At 37.6% G+C, this 24,945-nt stretch overlaps 1 protein-coding gene across 1 annotated transcript in view; it reads left to right on the top strand.

Moving 5' to 3' along the window:
• VPS35L (VPS35 endosomal protein sorting factor like) overlaps positions 1–24,945 on the top strand; it is a 42,023-nt gene that overhangs the window by 1,562 nt on the left and 15,516 nt on the right. The window contains exons 2-26 of the mRNA XM_058815765.1: positions 353–452; positions 1,303–1,470; positions 1,776–1,898; positions 2,255–2,279; positions 3,269–3,345; positions 3,935–4,063; positions 6,544–6,628; positions 7,585–7,644; positions 8,198–8,294; positions 8,717–8,764; positions 9,766–9,859; positions 10,347–10,424; positions 10,800–10,922; positions 11,589–11,635; positions 12,457–12,568; positions 12,798–12,914; positions 13,216–13,269; positions 13,673–13,753; positions 14,602–14,664; positions 15,747–15,832; positions 17,488–17,568; positions 19,841–19,904; positions 21,856–21,954; positions 22,727–22,804; positions 23,908–24,022. Coding sequence (XP_058671748.1) covers positions 353–452; positions 1,303–1,470; positions 1,776–1,898; positions 2,255–2,279; positions 3,269–3,345; positions 3,935–4,063; positions 6,544–6,628; positions 7,585–7,644; positions 8,198–8,294; positions 8,717–8,764; positions 9,766–9,859; positions 10,347–10,424; positions 10,800–10,922; positions 11,589–11,635; positions 12,457–12,568; positions 12,798–12,914; positions 13,216–13,269; positions 13,673–13,753; positions 14,602–14,664; positions 15,747–15,832; positions 17,488–17,568; positions 19,841–19,904; positions 21,856–21,954; positions 22,727–22,804; positions 23,908–24,022 — 2,204 coding nt within the window. The remainder of the gene's footprint in view (positions 1–352; positions 453–1,302; positions 1,471–1,775; positions 1,899–2,254; positions 2,280–3,268; positions 3,346–3,934; positions 4,064–6,543; positions 6,629–7,584; positions 7,645–8,197; positions 8,295–8,716; positions 8,765–9,765; positions 9,860–10,346; positions 10,425–10,799; positions 10,923–11,588; positions 11,636–12,456; positions 12,569–12,797; positions 12,915–13,215; positions 13,270–13,672; positions 13,754–14,601; positions 14,665–15,746; positions 15,833–17,487; positions 17,569–19,840; positions 19,905–21,855; positions 21,955–22,726; positions 22,805–23,907; positions 24,023–24,945) is intronic.

Raw genomic sequence — 24,945 nt, forward strand, 5'->3', positions numbered from 1 at the left:
GGGAAGTGCTGTTTGCTTTTGTTAGGAGTCTGATGAAAGAATTTTTTGTGTATCCCCTGATTTTCCTCATTCAGCTGAGGATGTGCTATATACATTCTCAGGATCTTGAATGAAGCAGAAAAGAACAATTAGCAGCTCTGTGTGTTTCAAAGACTAACAAGAGTACAACTGAAAAAGTAAAATTTCTCCAGTTTTAGTTGTATGTTATGTCAGTAGAGAGAAATTTGGATCTTTGCTTATTTTTCAGTATGCTTATTTTTGGTAAATAAGCATAGATGTAGGATATGCTTCTCTGTTAGTATGTGGTTATTTATATCCATCTATACTTCCCCTTCACTTTTTATTTTTTAAGGCATGCAAGATCAAGGAACTATGTGTCAGAATCTGAAGTGTGCAAGCTGGAATCTGTACCCTTGGATTTTGGTGATTACCATCCACTGAAACCCATTACAGTGAGTTTGTTTGTGCTTTTGGAAAATGAATCTGAATTCAGACTGATCGTGTTCCTCTTTTTACATCTGTTCCTTTAAAACTAAAAGGCTTTGAGGTTGGTGGTGGTGCTTGTGAAGTTGCTTTCTGTATTGGGGGCCTGTTTTAGAGGCATCAAGGTTTATTCTGTTTGCCCTTCACAGAAGTTTTCTGGTGCTGTTATGTGTCAGAAGCAGTCTCCTGAGAAATGCAGCACCTCCAGCTTGTAGGTTTTCTTGGTTGCATTAAATGCTGAATAATGGATAAATTGAAAATCAAATTGTTGCATTACAAATGGCCTGCGTAATTGCTTGATGTAAGGTTTGGTTTTGGGTTAGCTTCCAGTCAGCAGTGTACTTTAAAACATTTATAATTTCTTTGATGTGTAAGAGGCTTTTTATAAGATGTACAGGAAAAAAAACAGCTTCAAAGAGATGAGTTATCCACTAATGAATGATAAATGGGCAGCAGCTTCTGCTCAGGAAGGTCAGTAGGGAGAGTAGGGAGAGGAGATGTTGGCCTGAGATATGGATTTGATGTTCCAGGCTTGAGTGTTGTACAGGAAAAGTAAAGATGAAATTAAATAGCAAGAAAGATTTGGGAGGACAAGGACAAACCTAATAAAATAGAGGAGGGGTACTAGAAAGATATTCACAGTGGTTGTTCTTATAATTTTGTGGACCTAGAATTGAAAGGGAAAAAAAAAAAGCAGTGGAAATTCTTCTGAAGAGTGAGTGCCTCCGCATTCAGGGAAAAGGGGAGGAAGAAAAAGAATTAAAGAAAAATGAGGAAAGAGAAAGCCTTTTGGTTTAACAGTTCTGACTTTTTCTTTAGGTTACTGAATCCAAGACAAAGAAGATGAACAGGAAGGGCAGCACTTCTTCTACCTCCTCCTCTTCCTCCAGTTCAGTGATGGACCCTCTGAGCAGCGTGCTGGATGGCACTGATCCCTTGTCACTGTTTGCAGCAGCTGCAGATCCTGGGACTGCTGCTCCTCCCACGGTAACTCTGAGGGCTGCCAGGTCAACTAAGTAAAGGAAAACCAAAACCATAAAGCCAACCCTGGGTAAAATGTGTTGTCTCACCAGTGAAGAGCTTAACATAGGAAATATATCATATTAATAGAATATTCTTTTATATTTACCTACTTTTATCTGGTTTATGTTGACATATTTATTTAAGTATGGATATTTTAAAATATTGTAACTTTTGAAAGGATCAGCTAGCACTTGAAACATTAACTTAACTTTTATCAGCCTTCTCTTCTTTTTCTGTATTTAACTTTTGCACTGGTACTCCTGTAACAGGAAGGTGCACGAAGGAAACGAGACAAAGATGAGAGCTCAGCAGTGGGGAGTGACTTTGAACCATGGTCAAGCAAACGTGGTGAAATCCTTGCTAGATACACAACAACAGAGAAGCTTTCTATTGTAAGTGGTGGCTGCCACAGTTGTTTTTATTTGTGCTAGACCTTTAATGGCTTTTGGATATTGCTATTTTATAATTCTTTCATGGCTAAATACTGGTCCTCTAAATTTCAGTTTTCATGTTGTAGAAAACTGAATCATAAGCTCTCACTTTCAAAGATTGTTTTAGAGCTGAGTCCAAGTCTTTTGATATTTAGAAGCCATCACTTTGTCTTTTTATAACAATGCAAATAACTTCTAGTCTTGCATCTACTTCTAAATGATTAGAGGATTGATTAGCAGTGTAATTACCCTGTGCATTCTTGGAATGCTAGTGAGCCCATGTTTTCTAACACTCTACTTTTTCTGCTTCCTCACAGAATCTGTACATGGGGTCTGAAAAAGGTGAGCACTTTCTTTGCCAGTAACAGAGGTTGCTTGAGGCAGGGTGCAGTGACAGGTTTGTGGTCAAGAACAGTTGAAATGTGTTTTCCTGCCTCCTCCATTCTGACATCATGGTCCTTGCTTTTTTGTGGATGTCTGGGTGTTTAAAATAGTTATTGGAAGTAAGCCACCTGACCACCTTTATTCCTATGGGCTGATGAATTTGTGATTATTTCACTGCACTGCCTTCCACTTAATAGCTTGAAACTTTCTTCCATTTAAACTGAGCAATGATGTTTTGAGGATCATGTTTATCAACTCTTCTGCTAGCTGGAAGGAAGGCAAACAAGTCCTTTGGGAACTTGTTCAGTTATTCTCTTTACATGAAAGTGAAGTGATTTCAGCTGTATGCTGGGTGTTTAAAAAAGAACCAGATGTTTAATATTTTATCATGTTTTCTAGCAAAGAGAATCTGGGCTCGGTAATCATAGCATAGTAAATCAGGATTTTTCTGTATGAATAAACATGCAGCATTTCAGCATCTGCAAAAATAAAAACACTTTTTTGCAGTGAGAATGGTCAAACACTGAAATTGGATATTCAGGGAGTGTGACATCTATATCCTTAGATAGTGTTAAATTGACTGGATATAACTCTGTGCAGCTGTTATAACTTCAGAGTTGGACCTGCTTTGGGGAGGAGAGTTGGACACAGACCTCCATAGAGCTTTTCCATCCTTCACTATCCTATGGTTCTATCTGGTGATTCTCTTCTTATTGGTAAAACTTGCAGAAAAATCCACTTCTGCTTAGTCATTGTCCCTGTTCACAGTGAATGCAGTGTAGGTGTGTTTAGATGTGTGTCTGCAGGAATAGTCACTAAAGGAATCAAACCACCTGTCTTCTGTCACAGAAGCTGACTGGTCCATGTCAGGCTCCTTCAGGTTTGTTTCTCTTTAGAAGTCCCAGTGTTTAAATTTTAAAGAAACTTGAATCTGTAATTCTTTGCAGGAAAAACCACTGCTACTGGTTCAGCAGTCTCTGAAAAAGTGAGGACAAGGTTAGAAGAGCTGGATGATCTGGAAGAGGTGAGAAAGTTTTCTGATGAAATTACAGCATCATTATAAGAGTGAAAGGAATCTGTGAAATAAAAATATTTTGTGAAACCTTTTAAAAAGGTCCTGATTCTGCAAGTGCAGTATTTAGATAAATATATACTTTCTGTGGGAATTCTCTAGTGATTTTAACCCTTATTGTTACAGGATTTGGGCAGAATCATATTTTTGTTTCACTAGAAATTGTGATTTGCAAATTTACCTGATCTGTTGTTGTTGATTTACCTTCTTACTGCTGTAAAACTTTGTGGAGCTCCCCATAGTCTTAACATCTGATAATTCTGGTTGCCCCTGTTGCAGAAGCTGCAAATGCCTACCTGAGCTTAATTTAAGTTACAATTATGAGCTTGATAGAAATACTGAGTACTGCAGTTATTTCTCAAGCTGCAGTATTTTACTGTGCAAGGGTGAGATGTTTCATAACCTACTTTCCTAAGACCTGAAGGGAAATTGTAATAAATTTTGTAGGATTCTCCTCCACAACATGATTTGAGTCTATAATAACAGCACTCTCCTTCCTTCCCTCCTGCTCTTACTAAGAGGGTTTGTGTTTTCCTGCCAGGGATCACAGAAGGAGCTGTTGAATTTGACTCAGCAGGATTACATGAACAGAATTGAAGAACTGAACCAATCTTTAAAGGATGCATGGTCCTCTGATCAGAAAGTAAAAGCTCTGAAAATAGTCATCCAGGTCAGTTTTATGGTTTTGTTCTATGCAGAACCAGTGAGTTTGGTGATATAACTTGTCCAGTTTCCTTCTTGGGAAAAGAAGCCTTTCTATTTTTCTATTTTTTTCTATTATTTTCTATTTTCTTTTGTTCTCCTCTGAAACACATTTCTTCCAGAGTTTTATGACTTCTGACAGTAGATGGATTTTCAGCTTTGTTCTTACAGATTGGTTTTGACTAGGTTATGTGGGTGGGAATTCTCAATGAGTCACCAAATAACAGATGTGGAAATGTTACCTGCTTAAGGGTAGTTAGAGCAAATACTGTGTAGTGATGATCAGCACTTTATAGGACATGTAATTTCCTTCCTGCCCTCTTGCCCTTCAGCCCCTTGCCCCCTGCAAATAATACCAGAATGGCTTTTTGAACATCAGCATTTTACCCATCCAAACTTACAAGGGCAATTAAATAAAGGGATTTAGGACCTTAGCAAGCTACCAAAAACAGCTCCAGATTTTTTAAATTGTGTGTATGGGGTTTGTTTTTGTTTGTTTGTTTGAGAACTTGTCCATGATCTTCCTTTGGGTCATTTGGGGTGATGTGCTTTGAGGAGGGCGTGGGGAAATAGGACAGTTAAATGCTCTTTTGTTTGGCTTGGCCTTTAAAAAAGGCCAGAGGCAGAGTGCAGCAGAGGATAGATGAGATAATGACATCCTTAAAAGCTGTAGAACTGATGTAATGCTCATAGTCATCCAGTGGGGTTATATAAAGTCAGGATTTTTTTGGTCATTCTGGATTCTCTTGTGAAAACTGCTCAAAGTAATTTCAGCTTAAATTGTGGTAAAGACAAAAAAGGATGAAACATTAATGAAGTGAGATCAAACAATTATATGTGACCTAGGGTGACTAATGTACTATTGTAATACTATGAAATCAGCACTATTATTGTTATTTAAAAAAAATCCATATATAGGATTGTGAAGTGTGACTGTGGTCTTTGGATGAGAAGAAAAGCAGCAGGGATGTACTGTACTTACAGTGCTTTGTGTGAAATATATATATTTATATATAATGTGTGTGATAATGCAGTGATAATCTGTGCATTGATACTTTCATATGTTCTTTTGCAACTGGTTCACAAACCATTCTGAAATAATACAGTTTCTAACATGGGATCCAGGGCTTCCTTTTAGGAGAGTGGTACCAAAGCTGAATGTGTTTATCTCTGCTGAAGTGTTGTTCATTTTGCACTTAATGCTGGAGATGCTCATCACTGATTGAAAGACTGATAAGAATGAAATAGGTACTTGTGTAATTAATGAAATTAAAATTTTCATGAAGGTTAATAATTCTGTAGTTATGAAGCAGGATAGGGTAGAACCCTCACTGAACTTTGCTTGTTGTGCTTCTTCCTGCAGAGTGCTGTGTCCTCTGAGAGCTGAGCAGTTTTCTTGGCATCAGGCTGTAGTTTTATACAGAGTCTGTCACTATTATTACACACTGGTTAGTGTGCATTAGGAGCAGTGAGTTTAGCTTCTGGCTAAGAAAATTTCTTCACCAGAAGGGTTCTCAATCACTGGACCAATCTGCCCTGGGCAGTGGTGGCATCACCCTCCTTGGAGGTATTTAAAGGATGTGTAGATGTGGCACTTGGGGATCTTTTATTAGTCATCTTGGCAGGGATGGTTTAAAGGTTGGACTCAACATTGAAGGTCTTTACCAACCTAAGCAATTCTATGTATGATTCTGTGATTCCTCAAGTGGCTTTTTGCAAGATGCTTTGCTTGTCAACATGGAGTATGCTAAGCTACTTAGAGTAAGCTGCACTAAGTTGATGATGTGTGTGAGCTCTAAGAAAAGTGGGAATCAAGTGTTTGTGCTGTGTGTAGGTCCTGAGCAGCTACTGAGGTACCTTTCTGTGGAGGTGACTGACCACACAGCAGGCAAGATTCTGCTTTGGTTGTAGGATGTAAATGCTTTCACCTGTCTGACGAATAAAGCAAAAAGACTGAGTGTGCCCCTTGTTTAAGCATCTTCAACTGTTCTGATTTCCTTCTTTAAACAGAGAAGTCTTGTGAGGTATTGGGTTGCTTCCTGGATTTTTGAAATGTAACAGAAGTTTAAACTTCATTTATTCTACTGAGGTTGAAGAGCTGTCTCCTGGTGAAGGACAGAGAAGGGATGGAGCTCATAGAAAATATCGTCAGTCTTAGAGACCAGAGAAGACTCAGGGCCAGAGGCCACATTTGGCTTAAGCAAGGAAGAATTGGATTTCTCTCCCCAGTCAGTCATTCACCTGTTTTCTTTTGGTGGAAGTTGTTTTTTTGTCAGTAACCTTCTGCCAAAGTTTTTGACTCCAGTTTAATCTTGGAAAAAAGTTAAATGGCTTCATAATTCATATTGGCCCTTTCCACCTGTGGATATTCATCCAGCTTTTCTGGAGTAAAACCACAAACTTGTGTTGGCCTCTAAAAATGTTTCTTTGTTTTTTTTCTCCTTCTAGTGTTCTAAGCTTCTTTCAGACACAACAGTAATCCAGTTTTATCCAAGCAAATTTGTTTTAATTACAGATATCCTTGATACTTTTGGTAAGTATCTACTGTGCCAGTCTTACTACACAAATGTTAATAAGATTATTTTTTTGTAATGTTAGAAAGCATCAAAGTTATCCAAAAAGGGCTGAAATTACTTTTAGTTTTAACATGGAATATTTCCAACATAAACATTTGGACACTGGTGGTAAACATGGTATACAATTGTAACAAATCTCCTAAGAGCAAAGTCCTTAAGAGAAAAATATTTCATTTTATGGTTCTGTGCTTTATGTATTAGTGAATATCTAGAACAAAATGTTAGGAAAAATCATGGTCTCTGCATTTTGAAATTAAAAACATGCTGTCATTATAAAAATATTTTGAATTTTAGCATCCTTTTGACTCAATATTTAATTATTTTTGTATTTTGAAGTATAGAAGTCAGAAAGTTTCCTTTGGCTGAATAGGGACTATGAGAATATTGTTATTGATTTTTAAATATATTTTTAAACTTGTAAGTGAAATTGTCATCCACTTCATGTAACTCTCTTATTTTTCTGCCATGTTTTGGAAAATACTCACAATGGTATTGAAAGTTGGAGTATATTTTGGTGCCAGCAGGATGTGCTACGACAGAGATCCAATTGTTTTTTCAGGTCCTGCTTCCTCTTTGTGCTCCTTCCTACTTGCTGAAGGCTGCTAGAGATAACATAATGTCCAAAGTCAGCAAAGTCAGGACAGCAGCTGTCCTTTCCTGGCCTGGGAGAAATCTGACCTGTGTGTTAGCTCTGCCCTTCAGGGAGCCAGAAAATGTTATTACAGTGTGAGAGGTGCTAAACCACACTGAACGTTTCAGCCTCACTAGAGGGCAGCAAAATGTCAGTGCTCTAGGGAGGTTTTTCCATCTAATTCACTGTATATTGTGAAGGGAACCTTTGTGCCAGCATTTTGTGTTTTACAGTTTGTTAATTTGTTTTGATTTTTTTTATTATTCTTTTTTTTTTAACCAGGCAAACTGGTGTATGAAAGAATTCTGTCAATGTGTGTGGATAACCGAGTCTCTCTGCCAGGTAACTTTGTGTTTGTTTCCCCTCTGCTCCAGGAAAAAAATCATGTCCAACCTTGAGGGAGGTTAAATAGAGACAAGGTTTCTGTCCATGTTCAGTATTTCTTACTTATTGCAGTTGTATTATTTAAAATTTATATTAGCCTTTTAAAATCAAGTATTTGAATACTTAAGTCTCTCTTGTATGTTCTCTGGTCATTGTAGATTTGTACACATGTGTTTGTTACAGATTCTCTGTATTTTGGTTTTTTTTACAATTTCTGATTTTGGAAGAGCAGAGGCAGAGGTTGGATTTGTCAGTAGCAGCTCTGAGATGAGCTCCAAGTGCCTGAATTCAGATTCTGAAATGTTGTTTACTACAAAATTGTATCTTTTTCTTGTTATGTTCTCAGCTCTGACTCCTGTTTAAGAGAGCTGAGAAGCAAATGTATTGCCTAGTTCATTATTGTGCACTTAATTTTTTGATGAATGGAAAAAGAATACAGTTTTAAACCTAACATGAAAAGTAACTTGTTTCCAGAAAGAATGTAACTATTTCTGGGTTGTTTTTTCCCCAGATAACTTTTCTCCAGAGAGTGTTAACGATACAGCTAAAGAAACTTGCTTAAACTGGTTTTTCAAGGTTGCTTCAATCAGAGAACTCATTCCCAGATTGTATCCTTGTCAAATGAGACCCTCACAGTGTGTCTGCAGGTTTTTTGTAGATTTTTCCAAAAGTGAGCGTGTTTGTTTCAATAAAACCCACAGGATCTGATGTTTATACTGGATGTGTTTTGTTTGTTTCAGGCTGTATGTTTTGAATGTACTTTTGAGTCACGTTTCATAGTAAACTGAATGCTTAGTTATTGGCTCTGAGCAGTTTGGCAGTGACAGAGCAGTTTGGCAGTGACAGAGATGATGTATGAAAAATTTTGAAACAAAATCTTGTAGATAAATTTCAATAATGAGCAAAGTGTAGTGACATTAATTACAGAAGGCCTTAAATAGTTTGGTCAATATCCATTTGGTGTATGTTTGCTTATGGTTTTTCAGTGGTGTGAATCTTAGTTTTGTTCCTTAACTTGGTTTCACTGTAGTTATGTGGAAGCTGCAATACTGAAGTGCAATAAGTTCCTCTCCAAAACGTAAGAATGGTGTTAAGTATGGGAAGGAAGGGAATGGGCAGACTTAGGAACTAATTAAATGAATTAATTGTGTGTGATTATTGGTGGGTAGGGTCTTAGTAGAACTGAGAAGAAGCCCTACAGAGAGGGTTTGGAATTTTTAATGAGAATACCATGAAAGAATTAAAGGTGGATTGTGATATACTTTGAAATACAACAGTGCTCTCAGTTTTCAAACCTATGTACAAATGTGACATCAGTGTCCCAAACCCCAGTGCTAATTAAAAAGCAGCAGTGGCTGCTGGGGGTGGAGGGGAAGGAAGATTGTTGACATGAGGAGTGTGGGGAAAAAGGATAGAAAACTGAAAGGAAAATATTGATATCCTACTGGGAGAGACAGAGGAGGAGAAATAATTTAGGAGCAATGAACCACTGTCTGTTGAAAACTTTGGTCTAAGTTTAATGTTTTGCCAAACAGTGCCAGCTGCTGAGCAGAAAATGTTCCTTCCCTTGTAATTGTCCTTCTTCAGTTATATTTTGAAATGAGTGTTGGAAGCCAAATTGCTGCTATAGGAACAACTTTATTATCCCTAAAAAGCAATTCTTTTACTGGAATTAGTGGGCCTCATATCCAGGCACTACTACAGCTTTGTCAAAAAGGACCTGTGGGAAAATGAGACATGGAAGGAGTTCTGCCAGTTCTGCTTTAAGCATCTGCTTTCCTTACACTGAGTTACACTGAGTTTTTCCATAGCTCTGCTGTTCTTGAAGCTGGAGGAGTAGTTTTTTAGTTTTGTCTTGTTGTGAATAGCAAATACTACAATTTGAATATAGCACATGTATTACTGTACACAGAAATTTTACTTATGAAATAAGTTTTGTGCTAGCATCCTTTTTCTTTGATAGATATTTCTATAACTCATGCTCAATTTTTAGACCACAAGGCAGCTGCTGAAGTTATCTGTAGGGGATATAATTCTGTTATTCACTGTTGAAGCTCATTTTCATTTCTGATAAAACAGGGGCATTTCAGAGTGTCTGCCACGGTTAACATCCATGATTAGAGGAATTGGAGACCCACTGGTTGCAGTCTATGCCAGAGCATACCTGTGCAGGGTAAGCTGTCATTTACCTCCTCTGGTCTGTACCAAAGAGTTCCTGCAGCCAGTGCTGTACTGCCTCAAGGAACTACCACTTTTATCTCAGTTAGTCAGCAGCCTGTCTCTTCCTTTCAGCAAACAAACAAAATATAATTTATCTTCTGTTTTACAGATGGGGAATCTCTCTCTCAGTGTTTGTAATAAGTAAGAATGATTTCCTGTGCTGCTGTAGGCTGCTGCAGTGCACTGGAGTAGGCACTGATTTCCTCAGTGCTTGCAGACACTTGGAGCTGATGTTAGGATGATGTTTAAGAACAGCTGTAACTGCCTCAGGGTGGTTGTTAGTGGACATGACTATAATAGTAAGCAAGGAAATAATCAGTCAAAAGCATGTGATTCAATGCTGTTTGTTGATTTGGGTGTATTCTTTCAGCAAATGCTTTTTTGTCTCACTCTGAAGGAGAATTGATAGATGCCAATAAAATCTTTTTCTTTTACTACAGGTTGGGATGGAAGTGGCACCACAACTCAAAGAAAGCCTGAATAAAAACTTCTTTGATTTTCTCCTAACATTTAAACAAGTAAGCAAATAAGTGTTTTGTTTGCAAAATCAGATAAATACACTCCTTCATCAAACTGCCACATACTTTAAAAAAATCTCAGAAGTTCTCAAATTTAGATTAAGGGGGGTGTTCCTGTATCCAGATATAAAATGGGAAACTTTACATGTATTCTGGTAAGTTGAAACTCTCTATTCAGCATGTTTCCAGACTTGAATAACATATGTTAGGAGCTTGATATTTTTTCTCCCAGCTTGCAAGGAATGCTTCAGAATATTTGTACCTTTATGCTACCATCTGTTTAATTTCTATTCATATACAAACTTTAACCAGTTTATCATATCTCCCATTTAATACCTTTCCACAGCAACACATTTTTGTCTCTTATTTCAACAGATCCATGGGGATACAGTTCAGAACCAGCTGGTGGTGCAGTGTGTGGAGATCCCTTTGTATCTGACCCTGTATTCTCCTGCTATAGACTGGATTTTACAGTGTATTGCATACCATGCTCCAGATGTAAGTGAACATGCTAATGCTCAATACTAAAGTTGTGGTGAAGAGTTAATTTTGCCTGCTAAAAACAACCCCTCAGTCAGTTTTTACAGGAGTGTGGAGGCAAGTAAAAAGCCTACATAGACCTGTCTGATGCTCTCTTCTGTACAGGAAGAATATTTGCTTCTACAAAGCTCAGGTGGGACCACTTCAAGTTCATAGGCAGTATTCCTGTTTGTTTCCTGCTGTCTTTAGCTAGTTTAATTTTTATTTAGTGAATTTATCCTTTCTCCTGTCATACAGCTATACAAATGATTTGACTAAATTGTAGCTTAACACAGTGAACAGGCTGTTTCAATCTCTGTCAGTCTGGCAGAGTTTTCACCTCTCCTGCCAGAGGTAACTGACCTGGCTGGCAAATAGTGATTACCTGGAGTAATGGCATGGATGAAGGATTTCAGATTTGACTTCCATCAAATGGTGGTTTTGATTGAAATGCCACTATACCTGTTCCAGAAGATGTGTTTTATGTTTAGCAACACCACTGGTTTTTTGTGCTGTAAATACAGGGTAAAACAGGACTATTGGAAAGATAATTAAAACAGCTTTTAATAGATTTCAGTACAGCAAATAAAGCTGAACATATTTGTAAAGTCTCTGTTCACTAATTTTAATAAATAATTGTTCCAGGTTCTGCTTACTGAGATGATGGAGAGATGCAAGAAGTTGGGGAACAAGTAAGTGTGGCAGGGTGTAGAAGGCAGGAGTCTGTAATGAGTACCCCTGAGTCCCTGCAATAATGTTCTCTCTTCCTCTTTTGGAAACAGTTTGGATGCATAGTGCAGCTTTCATTCTCCCAGCAGCTTATTAAATCATGATTATGAACATCTGTTTTCCAGAGATGAATTCTGAAATATGGTAGATTACTTGTCAAGCTACAGTTAATTAGTTTAACTTGGTTGCTGCATTCTGGCTCCTCAGCCAAAGTCCAGGACATTAATGTGTTCTCCCTTAGCCATGTCTCTGATGCCTGGTTTTGCTGAACTTTTCTGGGTTTTCCTCCTCTTCTTTCCCCTGTCTTCCACTGGCTACAGTCAGGCCATTCATGCATTCAGCAAGGGAAGTTGTAAAGCTGCTGGCAACCTTTGGAAGGTGGTAATACTTGGAGATTTGCTTTTTTCAACATTAAAATTGGTATCTCAAATGTCTCCTTGAAGTCTTTGTGCAGGGCAGTCATGCTCAGGAAGATGGTCTGGTCTGAAAGTTGGATGGGTTTTGTGAATGCAGTCTGGCCTACTGATGGGCTCCTCTCTGTGCATTTTATTGGGTAGTTTGGCTGAGTTCTGTGAGTTTTCTATTTTTTTTTTCTTATGTGCTTTGCACAGTCCAGTTCTGCACCAGCTGAGGAATTAAAATATGTCTTATTATGTTTCTTTTTTAAAAATTTATGATAGATACTGGACAGTTGTTAGTCTAGGAAGTTCAGATTAATGTGAATGCAGGTAGTACTGGCATGGAGCTGCTGTTGAGCTGTATTGATCTGTGTTGTTCATGGCAGTGCTTTGCTGTTGAATTCAGTGATGTCAGCGTTCAGAGCAGAGTTTATTGCTGCGAGATCAATGGACTTCATTGGCATGATTAAAGAGTGTGATGAGTCTGGGTTCCCAAAGGTAACATTTTCTGTCTAATTTGTACCAATTCCTTTCCTTTGACAGGGGTTTCTATGCTCTTAGTTGCCTACATAACTTGTGTGTCACAATAAATAAATAAAATAAATAAATAAAATGAATAATAAAATTATTCAAGTGGTTTGATCTGAGAATCTTTCTGTGCCTGCCTGACCAGTTTGGATGGATGTGCATTGTCTGCTTTTAATTAAAATTACTCATTAACTTTCAGCATCTCCTCTTTCGCTCCCTGGGATTAAACTTGGCATTGGCTGATCCTCCTGAAAATGATCGCCTTCAAATTCTAAATGAAGCCTGGAAGGTTATAACAAAGCTGAAGAACCCACAGGTGAGTTACTGTCCATTCTGTTTCACTGCTGACTGTGTTTAGAGCAAAGTTGTAGCCAGTTGTTCAGGCATGGTATTGTTTACCTTTTCTAATATCTTTGGATCATCCCTACTTTTCTTAGCTCTACTGAAGCATAATTAAATTTTTCATAACATTACACAAATGGAGCTTCTGAGTTCTAGATCTTTAGGTCTGCATGAATCATACCTCAGAAGTTAATTCTTTCAAGTGTAATTTTTGCAAGTGTATTTCTCCCAGTCTCCTGCAAATACTGGTAGTCATGAGACACATGTGTTTCTAGGATTATATCAACTGTGCTGAAGTGTGGGTGGAGTATACATGCAGACATTTTACGGTAGGTGAAAATTACTTTGTTTCCTTTGAATTTCTCTGATACAGACTAAGTGGCTGTTTTAGCAGTCTGGTATTAAAGATGGAAAGGCTTTGGCTAGTCAGTATGAATGTGTAGGAATGAAAAAATGTGTTTCCTTTCATGAAAGATGAATGGGGACAAAAGATGCAGTTTTGAAGCTTTACTACCCCACAGCACTGAACATTTCTTATCCTTTTTTTTAATGGCAGGTGGATCAGTTTAAGTAAGGATTTATTGGAGCTATGGTTAAAGTTCCTGGCTTAACTAGAGCTCTGTAAAAAGCTGATGCTTTGGCAAATGGAAATAAATTAACCTGCTCAACTGGTGTTTAGTGACTTGATTTATGAGCCAGTTTCATTTTGTAACCTTGTCTTTTGCTGCACAGAAGCGAGAGGTCAATACAGTTCTGGCTGATGTTATCAAACACATGACTCCTGATAGAGCATTTGAAGATGCTTACCCACAGGTAAAGAGTTTATTTTGCCAAATCTGTAAAAATCTGATGTGCATTTTCTTAAATGGAATAAATTCTTAAACATTACTGATAACTCTTATAACAAAATAATTATTTTTTAAACACTGGCTAGTTATTTGGGAAGCCTCTTGGAACACTGTAATGCTGTGATTTATTCCTCCTTTTTCTCCATGCACATCAGTCCTTTAATTCTGAGAAATGCTAAACTTGAACGATTTATGTATTTAGGAGTAGCAAGAGTTAACTCCTACATCAGCAGTGGTGTTTGCTGAAGGAAATTAGCAATCATGATAGGCTGTTCAAACAGAAATAAAACATAAAATAGTCTATCTCTACTTGGCATTGTTAAGGCTTCAGTGAATTATTGTGTCCAGTTCTTGAGACTGAACACCAAATGAGATATGGATTAGTTGAGAGTGTTTTTGTGGTTACTTGGAGGGTAGAAAAAGTGCCTACAAAGGAAGGTTTAACAAACTGGTTTGAGTTTTTTTTCTTTGTTTATTTGCCTGAGATTTTTAGTGCAGAGAGCTGGAGGACATGGGGACTCTAAAAAAATGTGCCCAGCTGTGGAAGTGAAGAGAAAATAAAGCCTGGGCAGGCTGGTCAGCCTCTGTTCAATGTGCGTTTTGAAGGGGATGTAGAAGTGTGGAGGGACAGCATAGCTACAGTTTGTCCCACTTTGGGGAAAGAAATTATGTTGATGAATGCTTGAAGCATCTTTCAAAATAGTCTTCTATGAATAACTAAAGAAGAATCATCTCTGGTGTGGATAGTATTAATTTAACTCCTGTTACAATAATTTTCCCCTTTTTTAAACTTTCCCGTTTTCTCCCCTTTAGCTGCAGTCAATTATTCAGAAAGTTATTACCTATATCTATGACTTTGCTCTGCTTTTTTCAGTGGTAAGTGATTTTCTGTTTAATAAATTTTAAGAATGACTGTTTGGCATTTTTTCTGCAAGAGAATTTACCTTGACTGGGGTATTTAGATTGTTTACATGTTCACAGAATGCAAGGACTTTTTGTCAAGTACCTAAGTGCAGAAATATTTTGTGAGCTTTCTGCTGCTTTCCACTTAAGCACTTATTATTCCAATTCCAGTTTTCTATCCTTTTTTCATTAGGCTGTTAAATTCTCTAAGTTTGTTTGTTACTGTGGCATAAGTGACAATGAATGAAGATGAAATACCATTTATATGGATGAAATACCATTTATTTGTGTGTGTGTGTTACTGTAATTGCTGGTAGCTGTTTCTGTGTTATGACACATACTTATCATCCCCTCTCATAGCGCTTGCACTTGGCATTGGAACAAAGTGGAACTCAGGGAGGTCACAGACTCTGTATGAGGTAGAAAAATAGAAACAAAGACAGCAAGTGTGTGTCACCATACAGAAACCATTTGTAGAGTAAAACTCAATACTGATGCTGTGAATTTGGGGTCAAGTCTTGTTCACAAATTGCTTGGATAATTCTGAGAAACTAACCCTCACTATATTCTTGAGATGATACAGAAATGAAGTATTTTAGTATGTAAAACAACTAGACCCTTGTTTTTTGAAGGAATTTTGTATATCTTAGCCCTTCTTAACTTGCTCTAGATAGATGTGAAATTGTTGATGATGTGTAGACTATTTTAGTTGTATATAATGTCTTACCTTTCTTTCCCATAGATATCTGAATTTGTGATGACCCTAAGCTGTTTGAAGCATATGATTACTTTTAAAAATAAAGTGCAACATTTGATTCAAACAGTTCTGTATTTTGTGTTCCCTTCTGCATCTCTGCAATCAATAAATTGATACATCTGTCAGCCATCAGTCCTTTTCCATTAGTTCCACTTTTTCATCCTTTGAGATGAATTACTGTTTTAAAAACAGATGAAAATAGTTTTACCTAAATAGCTGTGCTTATAAAACTTATCCAAAATAAGTGTGTTGCTTATAACATACCTTATTTTACTTGTTTATGTATTTGTACTTTCAGGAGAAGTTCTTGCCATTTCTGGACATGTTCCAGAAGGAGAGTGTGAGAGTGGAGGTTTGCAAGTGCATTATGGAATCTTTTATTAAGTAAGTGGAGAGTGTTAAAGTGAAATGCACTCTGGAGGCTCTGGGAAACTTACTGAAAGATGGCTAGGGAAGAGGTGGCAGTATATTGGCTATTTAATTTAAGAAGGTGTTGCAGGCTATGGGAGAGAAAAAAGAAAATGTGTCAGTTTTGTTTATCTATTGATCGACTGTTTGACTGTTCACAAAGAAAGCTGAAGTAATTATATTGATGCTGACTTGCTGAATTAACAGTTAACAGTTCTGGGTTAACTGTTAATTATGGAGCTTTTTTTTTTTGTGTTGCCTTGGTTTATGACATTTATTTCACATTCCAGTTGGTGTGACAGCACAGAGTATTGCTACAGTTGAAAATGAACTTAGAAAATGAAAATACATTCTACTGTTCTGAAAGTCAATCAGTCCTTTTCTTACCAATAATTAACAAGTTTCTTGAAACAGTTTTCTCATTTCCACCTTCCCTTGAGATATTTATATTCACTGCTGAGTCCCCCAAACCTTCTCTCCCCTAGGGCACCTGGGGCCAGCTCTCTTGGCTTTACTGCCAAGAAATGAGAGATGCTGTGGCCCCTTAATCATCTTAGTGGAGCTGCTCTGCACATGTGCCTCTGTACCTAAACCTGACACTGATCCTTCCTGCCTGTCCCTGAGTAGCTGAGAAATTAAAATATATCTTGGTAAATCCAGGATTGTTTTATTTTAATGTTCTTAGATTGCCTCAGTGTATCACATGTCCACCTTACTGTGTCCCTTAAGGAGTCAGAGTCTGTGCCTTGGCAATGCAAATGTGTATATTAAGATAATATTTCTTGGCTGACATTTATTGCAATTCTACCCTGGTTAACCATGTGATCCTTGATGTTCATTGGTTCACTGTTGGGAAGGATGAAAATTTGACAAGTAAGTCTCACAGATACATATACTTGGCAGAAAGACTTTTGAATGTGGAATCTGATGAAGGAATAGAGATGGAAGCAAGTTTTGATATAGAAGAAAAGAATTACTGAGCCAGTCTTACTGGATAACCAAGGAGGCAAAGGGTATGTTAGTTAGAAGGGGTTTTTATGACTTAGAGCAAAGGATAAACCCGCCTCAAACAAGATGTTTTTACCAAGCAGAAAGATAGCACAGGCAAACAAGCCTGCTGATGTTGCAAGTAGAAAAAAGGTCTCAGAATTTTCCACTGCAAGAAAACTGAAAAACAACTTCTAGCTTAAACTGTAATGTACTAACTTTTAGTGATTGAGGAACAGTAACATGAACATGGTAATTATAGCAGTTATGATAGGCTATAGATAATAGTTAAGGTTTAGATTGGTTCTGCTGTATTAAGGTGCTCAGCAAAGAAAAGTATAAAATGCAATGTAACCAAAACCAAAGGATCTCCAGGCCTGCCTGCAGCTGGAGCTGGCAGCTGTGGGCGCAGGCTCTGTCACCCACCACCCTGGACTGCTGAAATAAACTGCAATTTGGAGAGCCCCTGGAGTCCCACATCCCACATTTCAGCTCTTACAGCTCACAAATGAACTCAAAACTTATGCAGTGTCATACAGTGCTGGTGATTGAAATGATGCATTAAATGGGTGTCATTCCAGTCATTGTTTTCCATTTTGACACAGAGCAGGATTGTTGATCACTTTTTCTGCCACCCTTTGCAGGCACCAGCAGGAGCCGACGAAGGACCCCGTCATCCTCAACGCCCTGCTGCATGTCTGTAAGACAATGCACGACTCTGTGAAGTAAGATGAACTTCTCCTGAGCTCTCATTTATGCACAGTGAGGCTGCCTGATGTGGTTTCATGTTTCTGGGGCTGTTTGTTTCAAGGTGGATTAAGACATGAATCCAATTAGTGCTGAGGGAAGAGCTGTGCAGTGAAGTGGCAGCATGTACCATTTGCTCTTTAATTACTGCTGTATTTTGAATACTGAAGCAGAATTTTAAAAAGGAGGTAGCAGTGGTTTTGTAGCTTTCCAGTGAAGCAGAGACACTTTACAATCCAATCTTCAAAACACTTTGAGGGTGAAACCAATGTAATCTTTGAGTTCTAGTGAATAATAAGCTATTTCTGAGATTCAAATGAATGTGTAGCTACTGAAGCACAGATTGCCATACTCAATTACACCTTTTTGTGGGTCAGTGTTTTCAGCCATTACAAAGGGTGTGAAATCTTTAAAAAGATACCTGGAAGATCTCTAGGAACTTCAATAGGGGAAGCTAGAACTGAGAAGCTGTACAGCCATCTATATCTTTCCCCTAATTCCTCCTCTTCTATTTTGCCCTTGGCTTTGAGACCCAAGGTTGTTTGGGATCCCCTGTGCCCTGTTGCACCCTCACTGTTGTGCAGTGTGGTTTTGTAGGTAACCTGCAAAAATCATACCAAAATCTCTGTCTGATTGAAAACAGAGCCAGCATCAGAATGCTGCAAATTCTAGCTCTCAAGAGGACAAACCTTTTTTTCCTTCTGGTTTGGGTTGAATTGTAAGGGCAGAGTCTCTTTTGCCACTCTCAGCCCAGAGCCTCTTTGTATGGCAGATGCTGCAAAGGAACTTAAAACTTTCTCATCCTCAATGGGCCATGAATGCAAGATTTATTGTCAATAAAGAGGTCAGATTTAGCATGTAATTCAAATTTATACCAGCTACAGTGCTTTATTTTGGGCTAGAGTACCTTATTTGGCTGTATGTTGCACTAAAAGCCACTTCAGCCTTTAAATAGAACAATATATTGTACCTAAACCAGCTTATTAAAAAAAATAAAGCAGTTTATAGCAATTCCTCTGACACTTTGCCAAAACAATTTGATAGTTTACTGGGGCATTTAAAATCCCTTAAACCAGCAGTCCCTTGAGCTAAGAGGGTTGTACATCTCTTGGTAAATCATCCTAAATTCCAGTTATTTTTAAGTAACTCCTGCATATGTTTTTGCATGCTGGTTGAGGAAACTCCCAGCCCATTGTGTGGGGCTGGCTGACCCCTGTAACAGCTGTTGGGGATAACAGCCTTTGGCTGGTAGGGGTCTGATCACAATTGAACTGGAAACCTATTACTGACCTGGAGATCTCATTACAAGCCTCCTGAGCCTTTCAGAACCCATCAGTTGACTCTTTTGATTGGCAATGCACTAATGAGCTAATCATGCTGAGGTTTCCTTTCCTGCCTTACTGAATTTGTATAGTAAAACTATTGTTCTCTTCCCATCTGGTGTCTGAGCTGGAAATTGGTAACTGATACACTAAAGGTCAAAGCTGGAGCCAAGCATATAATAGTCAAGGGATTAAATTGTATTAATTAATTGTAATTTAACTTTTTGTTCATCCATTTTCAGTGAAACAGGTTTGACTGACTGGATTTTTATGTGATGTAAATTTGTTTCAAATCAGATTTTGGACTCTTGGTGTAGAATAAGTGTCTGTGGTAGTTTTGAAAAGAAACTCCTTTTTTACATATCAATTTAGTTCAGTTCTTACTAAAACATAAAGAAAACCAGCACTGTAGCAAGGTGAAGTTAATAATTTTTTAAATTCTGAGGCAAGGTTAGTTAAAACAAAAAGCCTTAAACAAAACAAACCCCAAATGAAAGAATAAACTAGTGTGTTTATTGTATTATACAGTGTATTATATTTAAAGGGTATTTCAAAAGCTTTATTCCTTAAATAGGATAACTTTCTCCTAAGAATAGACTTACTCATTTCTTTAGGTTTTTAGACTTAATTCTTACTCAGGTGCTTATGTTGCAGCACGAGACTGGAGCCATTTGTTTGCTACAATAAAAAACATCATTCCTTCTCCTCATGGCAAAGTCTGAGTTTTTTAGAAAATCTAAAGACTCTCAGCAATTCTTACTTTTTAAAAAATCTGTAATTTAGTTTGGTTCATGGCTGACTTGGTGATATTAATATAAAAATTAGTTTTATATAGGAAAATTTATATAATATTATATATCATTTGAACCTCTATAGATAAATAGGATAAACAATATTCTAAAGTTTACCAAATACTTTTTTTTTCTAGTGCACTAACACTTGAGGATGAGAAAAGAATGTTAGCAGCTCTGATAAATGGATTCATAAAAATGGTGAGTGACAATTTTGTGTAAGTGTTGGGTGCACCTTCGAGCAGGGATTTTGGTGAGATGCCCATGAGGAGGTGCCTGTGTGGCTGAGACCACTGAAAACCACAGCAGTGCATTTCAGTGAAATAAGTGTGTCTGTGTTCAAAGAAATGTCACCCAGTGCTGAAGCTGACTGGGGCAAGATGAAAGTTTAAAGTACACATGTTGTTTATTTAATAGTATTCTCTGCTAGTTTTGTAAATCTCTTGTAAAACAGAGCAGGTATTTAAAAGTTAAACAGCAACTGAAGCATCAGAGAGGTCACTGCTTTATGTGAAGGAAGTTCCACTACTTGGCTCTAAGTTGAACCAATACCAGCTTTCAAAAATACAAAATAAGTGTAACTTTTTGTTATTCTATCTTGTTTATCTCAATTTATAAATAAGACAATTTGCATCATTAAATTAGTAGTCCCAGGAGAACCCCAAGTATACTGTCTTGAAATTAATCTTTAATCCATCCCTCACTCTTGTTCCAGTAAATCTTTTGCTGATCTCTGTTGATTTTGAGATGTTAGGGTATTTTAGGGAGACTTTCTCAAGCTTTCTGTATTCTCTAACCACACTGTCAGTGCCTGGTTTTTCTTTCACACAGAGCTGTCAGGCTCTGTGCCTACTTGTCCTCTTTGTTCTTTGTTGCAGTTCTATGGATTTACTCTAGATGGTTGCTTTTTCTTCAGCTATAATAATTGCTAATTAATGTTCTAATATAGTCTTGCTTTATTAAGCTTTACATGCAGTATAATTTCCTTTAGGAGGATTTCTTGCATTGAAGAAAATTTGATGTGTCTTGATAGTCCTGGTTTGGGGGGAAAAAAAATTCCATAGCAGCAAAATGACTTTTATGAATTTAAACCAGCACACATTAAGATGTGGAGGGAAAAGCAATTGTTACAGTCATCCCTACAGACAGTGTTTTTGGTGAAAAAATTTATATTTTTGGGTACTTTTTCTTGAGACTAGGACTCAAGAATCAGCAATTGTACAAATAGAGGAAAAGCAAAGACAGTTGTCTGTAATGTGAGAAGCAATCCTTTGTTTTCTGGTGCAGTTGCTTTGATCTTTCACTGTATGGATTAAATGTAAATTTTATTCTAATTTTGTAAAAAATTCTTTTGCATGTGACTTGAGAAATAATAAATAATGCAACCTTGACTTCTATTAGAAAAAAAAATTGCAATAGAATACATAAATGTGGACTGCCTGGAGACTGTTCCTCATGCTCTGCTTTTAATTGACAGCTGAGACACTCCAGCTGACAGCACTTGGGTGTTTTTAAATCTACAGGGGTGGAAGAGGGTTGTTCTCACACAAAGGTTGTTTTTTGACTTCTTTCCTGCCAGAATGCAAGGTTACAGGCTTTTGCCATACTACATAAGCGTGTATTAATTAACCAAACTCAAGGAAAACCAGCTTTTCTTACTGATGTTCTAATTAGGAAAAATGCTGTTTTCTGTTGAAGGCCCTTTATCAACTAGAAATTAGAGAAATCTGAATACAGATTCACAGATCTATTTCTGTTTTTCTGAGGTTTTTTGTCTTGCTTTCTAAACATGATCAAAACCAAGCCTTTGTTTCTCCTATAAAGAATCAAGAGTTCTGCTAGGTTTGAAAACACTTCACAAACAGGATTTAAATTTTGTTTTCTTGAAAAATACTCTATCTGTAAAGCAGACCATCATGTGGAGTGTAGACAAAAAAACCCCAAATCCCCAAACCGGTAAAACTTTCATGTTTCCCTGAAGCTGAAGTACTGCTAACAGTTAAAAGAACAGAGATTCTCTGACTGCTGTCTGTTTTTACTGCTGAGTTTTCTCCTTAGCAATTTGTAGGGATTTTGACTTTTGAATATCTGCATGCAGTTTTACAGATATTTAAGGCTACAGTGGTAAAGTCTGGCCTTTTTTCTCATACAGGTTTCCTTTGGCCGTGACTTTGAACAACAGCTGAGTTTCTATGTTGAAGCCAGGTCAATGTTTTGCAATCTGGAGCCTGTTTTAGTCCAGCTGATTCATGTAAGCCACAGTTTATCTACATTTCCTTAATAAATAGGGATATATTTGCATTTCTCCCATTCCCTGCTCAGATTATTGGTCTATTGCAAAAGTATTTTAATCAGGTGTTTATAAAGTGAACTTTGATCTCATCTCTGGTTTTATCCCCTTAAACACTCTGAAGTTCTTGCTTGACAGGCATGCATGGTATCATTGCAACAAAGAAAATGAGCTTCCTTGCAAGAGCTTTCATGTATAATAAAATAAATGGCACTTTTGTGCATTCAGAATTTGGGTTGCCTCTTCTGTAATCCTCCATCTAGGAAAGATTAGACTGTGTCTGGCTGTAGATCCAGGCAGAGTCCTGCTGTGCTTGGGAAGGTTAATCTCTTCTCTGTACTGAGTCCCAGGTGTGCATTAGCTGCCTCTGAGTCCTTTGGAACATTGTATCTTCCCTTAAATCCTTTTGTTATTTTGGTTTATGTTTTTTTAATCTGTGTTAGCTAGAAATTGTGATTGTTATGCTAGCAGGGAGGTGACAGCACTATAGCTGGGAAGGAAATGCAAAGCCAAAGGCTTGAATAAAACAAGTCTACTTTCACAAATTGAGTTATATTTGCTTTAAGGAAGTCACTAAAATTCTCCCAATAAAAAGTACAGTGGGGACACACTGTAACAGGGTTCCTTTGGACACTGGCTGTTCTCTAAATGCATGCAGTAAAACATGCAGGTTGTTGTTTGCCACTGAGGCTGGGCATTTTCTTAATGGTTTGCTTTTGTTTTGTGTGTGTAGTCTGTGAACCAGCTAGCAATGGAAACCAGAAGGGTGATGAAAGGAAATCATTCCAGGAAGACTGCTGCATTTGTCAGGGTAGGTCTGACTAATAAACTCTGAGCCTGCTTTCTTTGCAGATAATGCTGTCTGCTGCCACCTAAGTTTATCATGTTTGCAAAACCACTATGTTAGTATTTTCTGACAGTGTTTGTAGTTCCATTTTCTATTGTTAAGAGCAGTCTTTCCTCTCTAAAGCCAAATGTTGCTGTTTAAGGAAAAAAAACTCCAAACCATCTAATAGCAGCTTTGCATTGAAAAGAGCAAGATTGACTCCCTCTCCAAAGGAAGGTTCACCAGAGAGGTGTTTGTGTGAATTCTGGAAATCTCAGCTTTTCAAATTATTTTTGAAATAAAGTCCAAAATTCCTATGTAACTCGGTCACAGAGAGAATGGGAGATGAATATATAAAATATATTCAAACTTGTGTCTCATAATATCAGTGCTGATATGCTGAAATCAGGATTTGAATTTCAAATAAGGAGCTCCTTTCAGCTTTAGTGCCTCTCAGTCTATATGGAGATGGTCAAATGTGCTTTGAACTGTGCACAGGATATCCAGGTTGCTTGGTTGTGTTCCCTTCTTGTAACCTGAAATGTGCAACCGAGATGTGTCCATCTGCAGGTCCTGGCAGCTGTGTGCTCTCCTGGGCAGAGGCTGGGCTGGCACTGGGCAGCTTCTCTCTGCCTGGGGCTCCTGCTCTGGCCAGGGCTTTGGGCTTTGGGCTGTGCCCACAGCTCTGCTGCTGCAGCATCTGGTCTCATCTGCTTCCTCCCTGTAGAGCCAGGCACCTGCTCTGACCACTTTGGCACATGGCTTCTCCTGAGGACACTAATCTCCTTTTCTAGTCAGCTTTTGGTCTTGAGCTGCAAGGAGAGAGGAACTCTTTGAGCTACAGTCATAGAGAGTCAGCTTTGAGTTTATCTAGTAATAGCAACAATTAAAAAAAATATAATTATTGAAATACTCATTAGAAATTTAAAATTGCTGATTTTGGGCTTCACATAGTATTTGCTTTGTATTGAAAATCTTTCCTAAAACTGATGTACAGATTTTGATTCCTAATTGTGTATTAAATCAGTAAAGATTGTTATAACTCTGAGATAGGAATTTTATTCATTTTTTTTTTGCATTTACTTTAGGCTTGTGTTGCCTTCTGCTTCATCACAATTCCATCTCTGAGCAGTATCTTCACACGTCTCAATCTGTATCTACACTCTGGACAGGTTGCTCTGGCAAATCAGTGCCTTTCACAAGGTAAGGCATCAATTTGGTTACTTAAAGGTTCTCTTATTTCAGAAACATTTCTAACTGAATAATTACTTGGTTGATATCCTCAGTCATATGTGTATTTATGATGCAATTAAAATCCAGCTCTGTTTCTAACCCTGTTAAAGGAAAGCCTTGTCACATTAAAGCAGCTCTTCAATGTGATCTCAGCAGCCAGGACAGCTGACTGCAGCTGACACAGTCCTGGCCATGAGGTAGGTTGTCCTAAATCACTTAGGAATTATGGAAAGCTTTTCTCCTGCATAATTATGCAAGCACTCTAATCACAAATAATGTGATTTATTATAACTGAAAAAAGAAATAAAAACATCTGTGTAGTAGTTCACAGATTGACAAATTCACCAATGAACTGGGAAAGAACTCCAGGTTAGGTCAGTGACAGCAGAAACTTGCTATCAAAGCACCTGCTTGACAAATGCTTAGCCAGGAAAATGTGCCACTATATCAGAGTGAAACAATGGTGTAATATCAGATCACATGAAGACTGAAAAATATACTTTCTTTTTTTGGATCTGAATTATTGATTGAAATGCACCTGAGCACATTTTCAGCCATCCTGTTAAGTAATAGTAGATTCTGACAAAAAGTGATTTGAGGAAAGGAATGGGAGCGATTCTGGCATCAGAATGAACATTAAATCTGTATCACCATTTAATATGATCTCATTCATGTTACAAATGGAAGTCAGTTATCTCTTCCAAGAGTCTTTATATACTTTTAACTGCTTGCAGTATTTTTCTTTTCCTTTTTGAAGTGATGTCATCCTACTTTGTTTTGCACTTTTAGTCCTGACTTTAAATGTCTGCTCTCCAATAGTAAATGCTTTTCCTTTACATGTTTCCAGTGGAGCTGTGAGAGTAATAAATTGGATTACTCTGCAACATCTTTTG

This window comes from Ammospiza caudacuta, chromosome 17 (assembly GCF_027887145.1).
Source record: "Ammospiza caudacuta isolate bAmmCau1 chromosome 17, bAmmCau1.pri, whole genome shotgun sequence".
Classification (NCBI taxonomy): Eukaryota; Metazoa; Chordata; class Aves; order Passeriformes; family Passerellidae; genus Ammospiza; species Ammospiza caudacuta.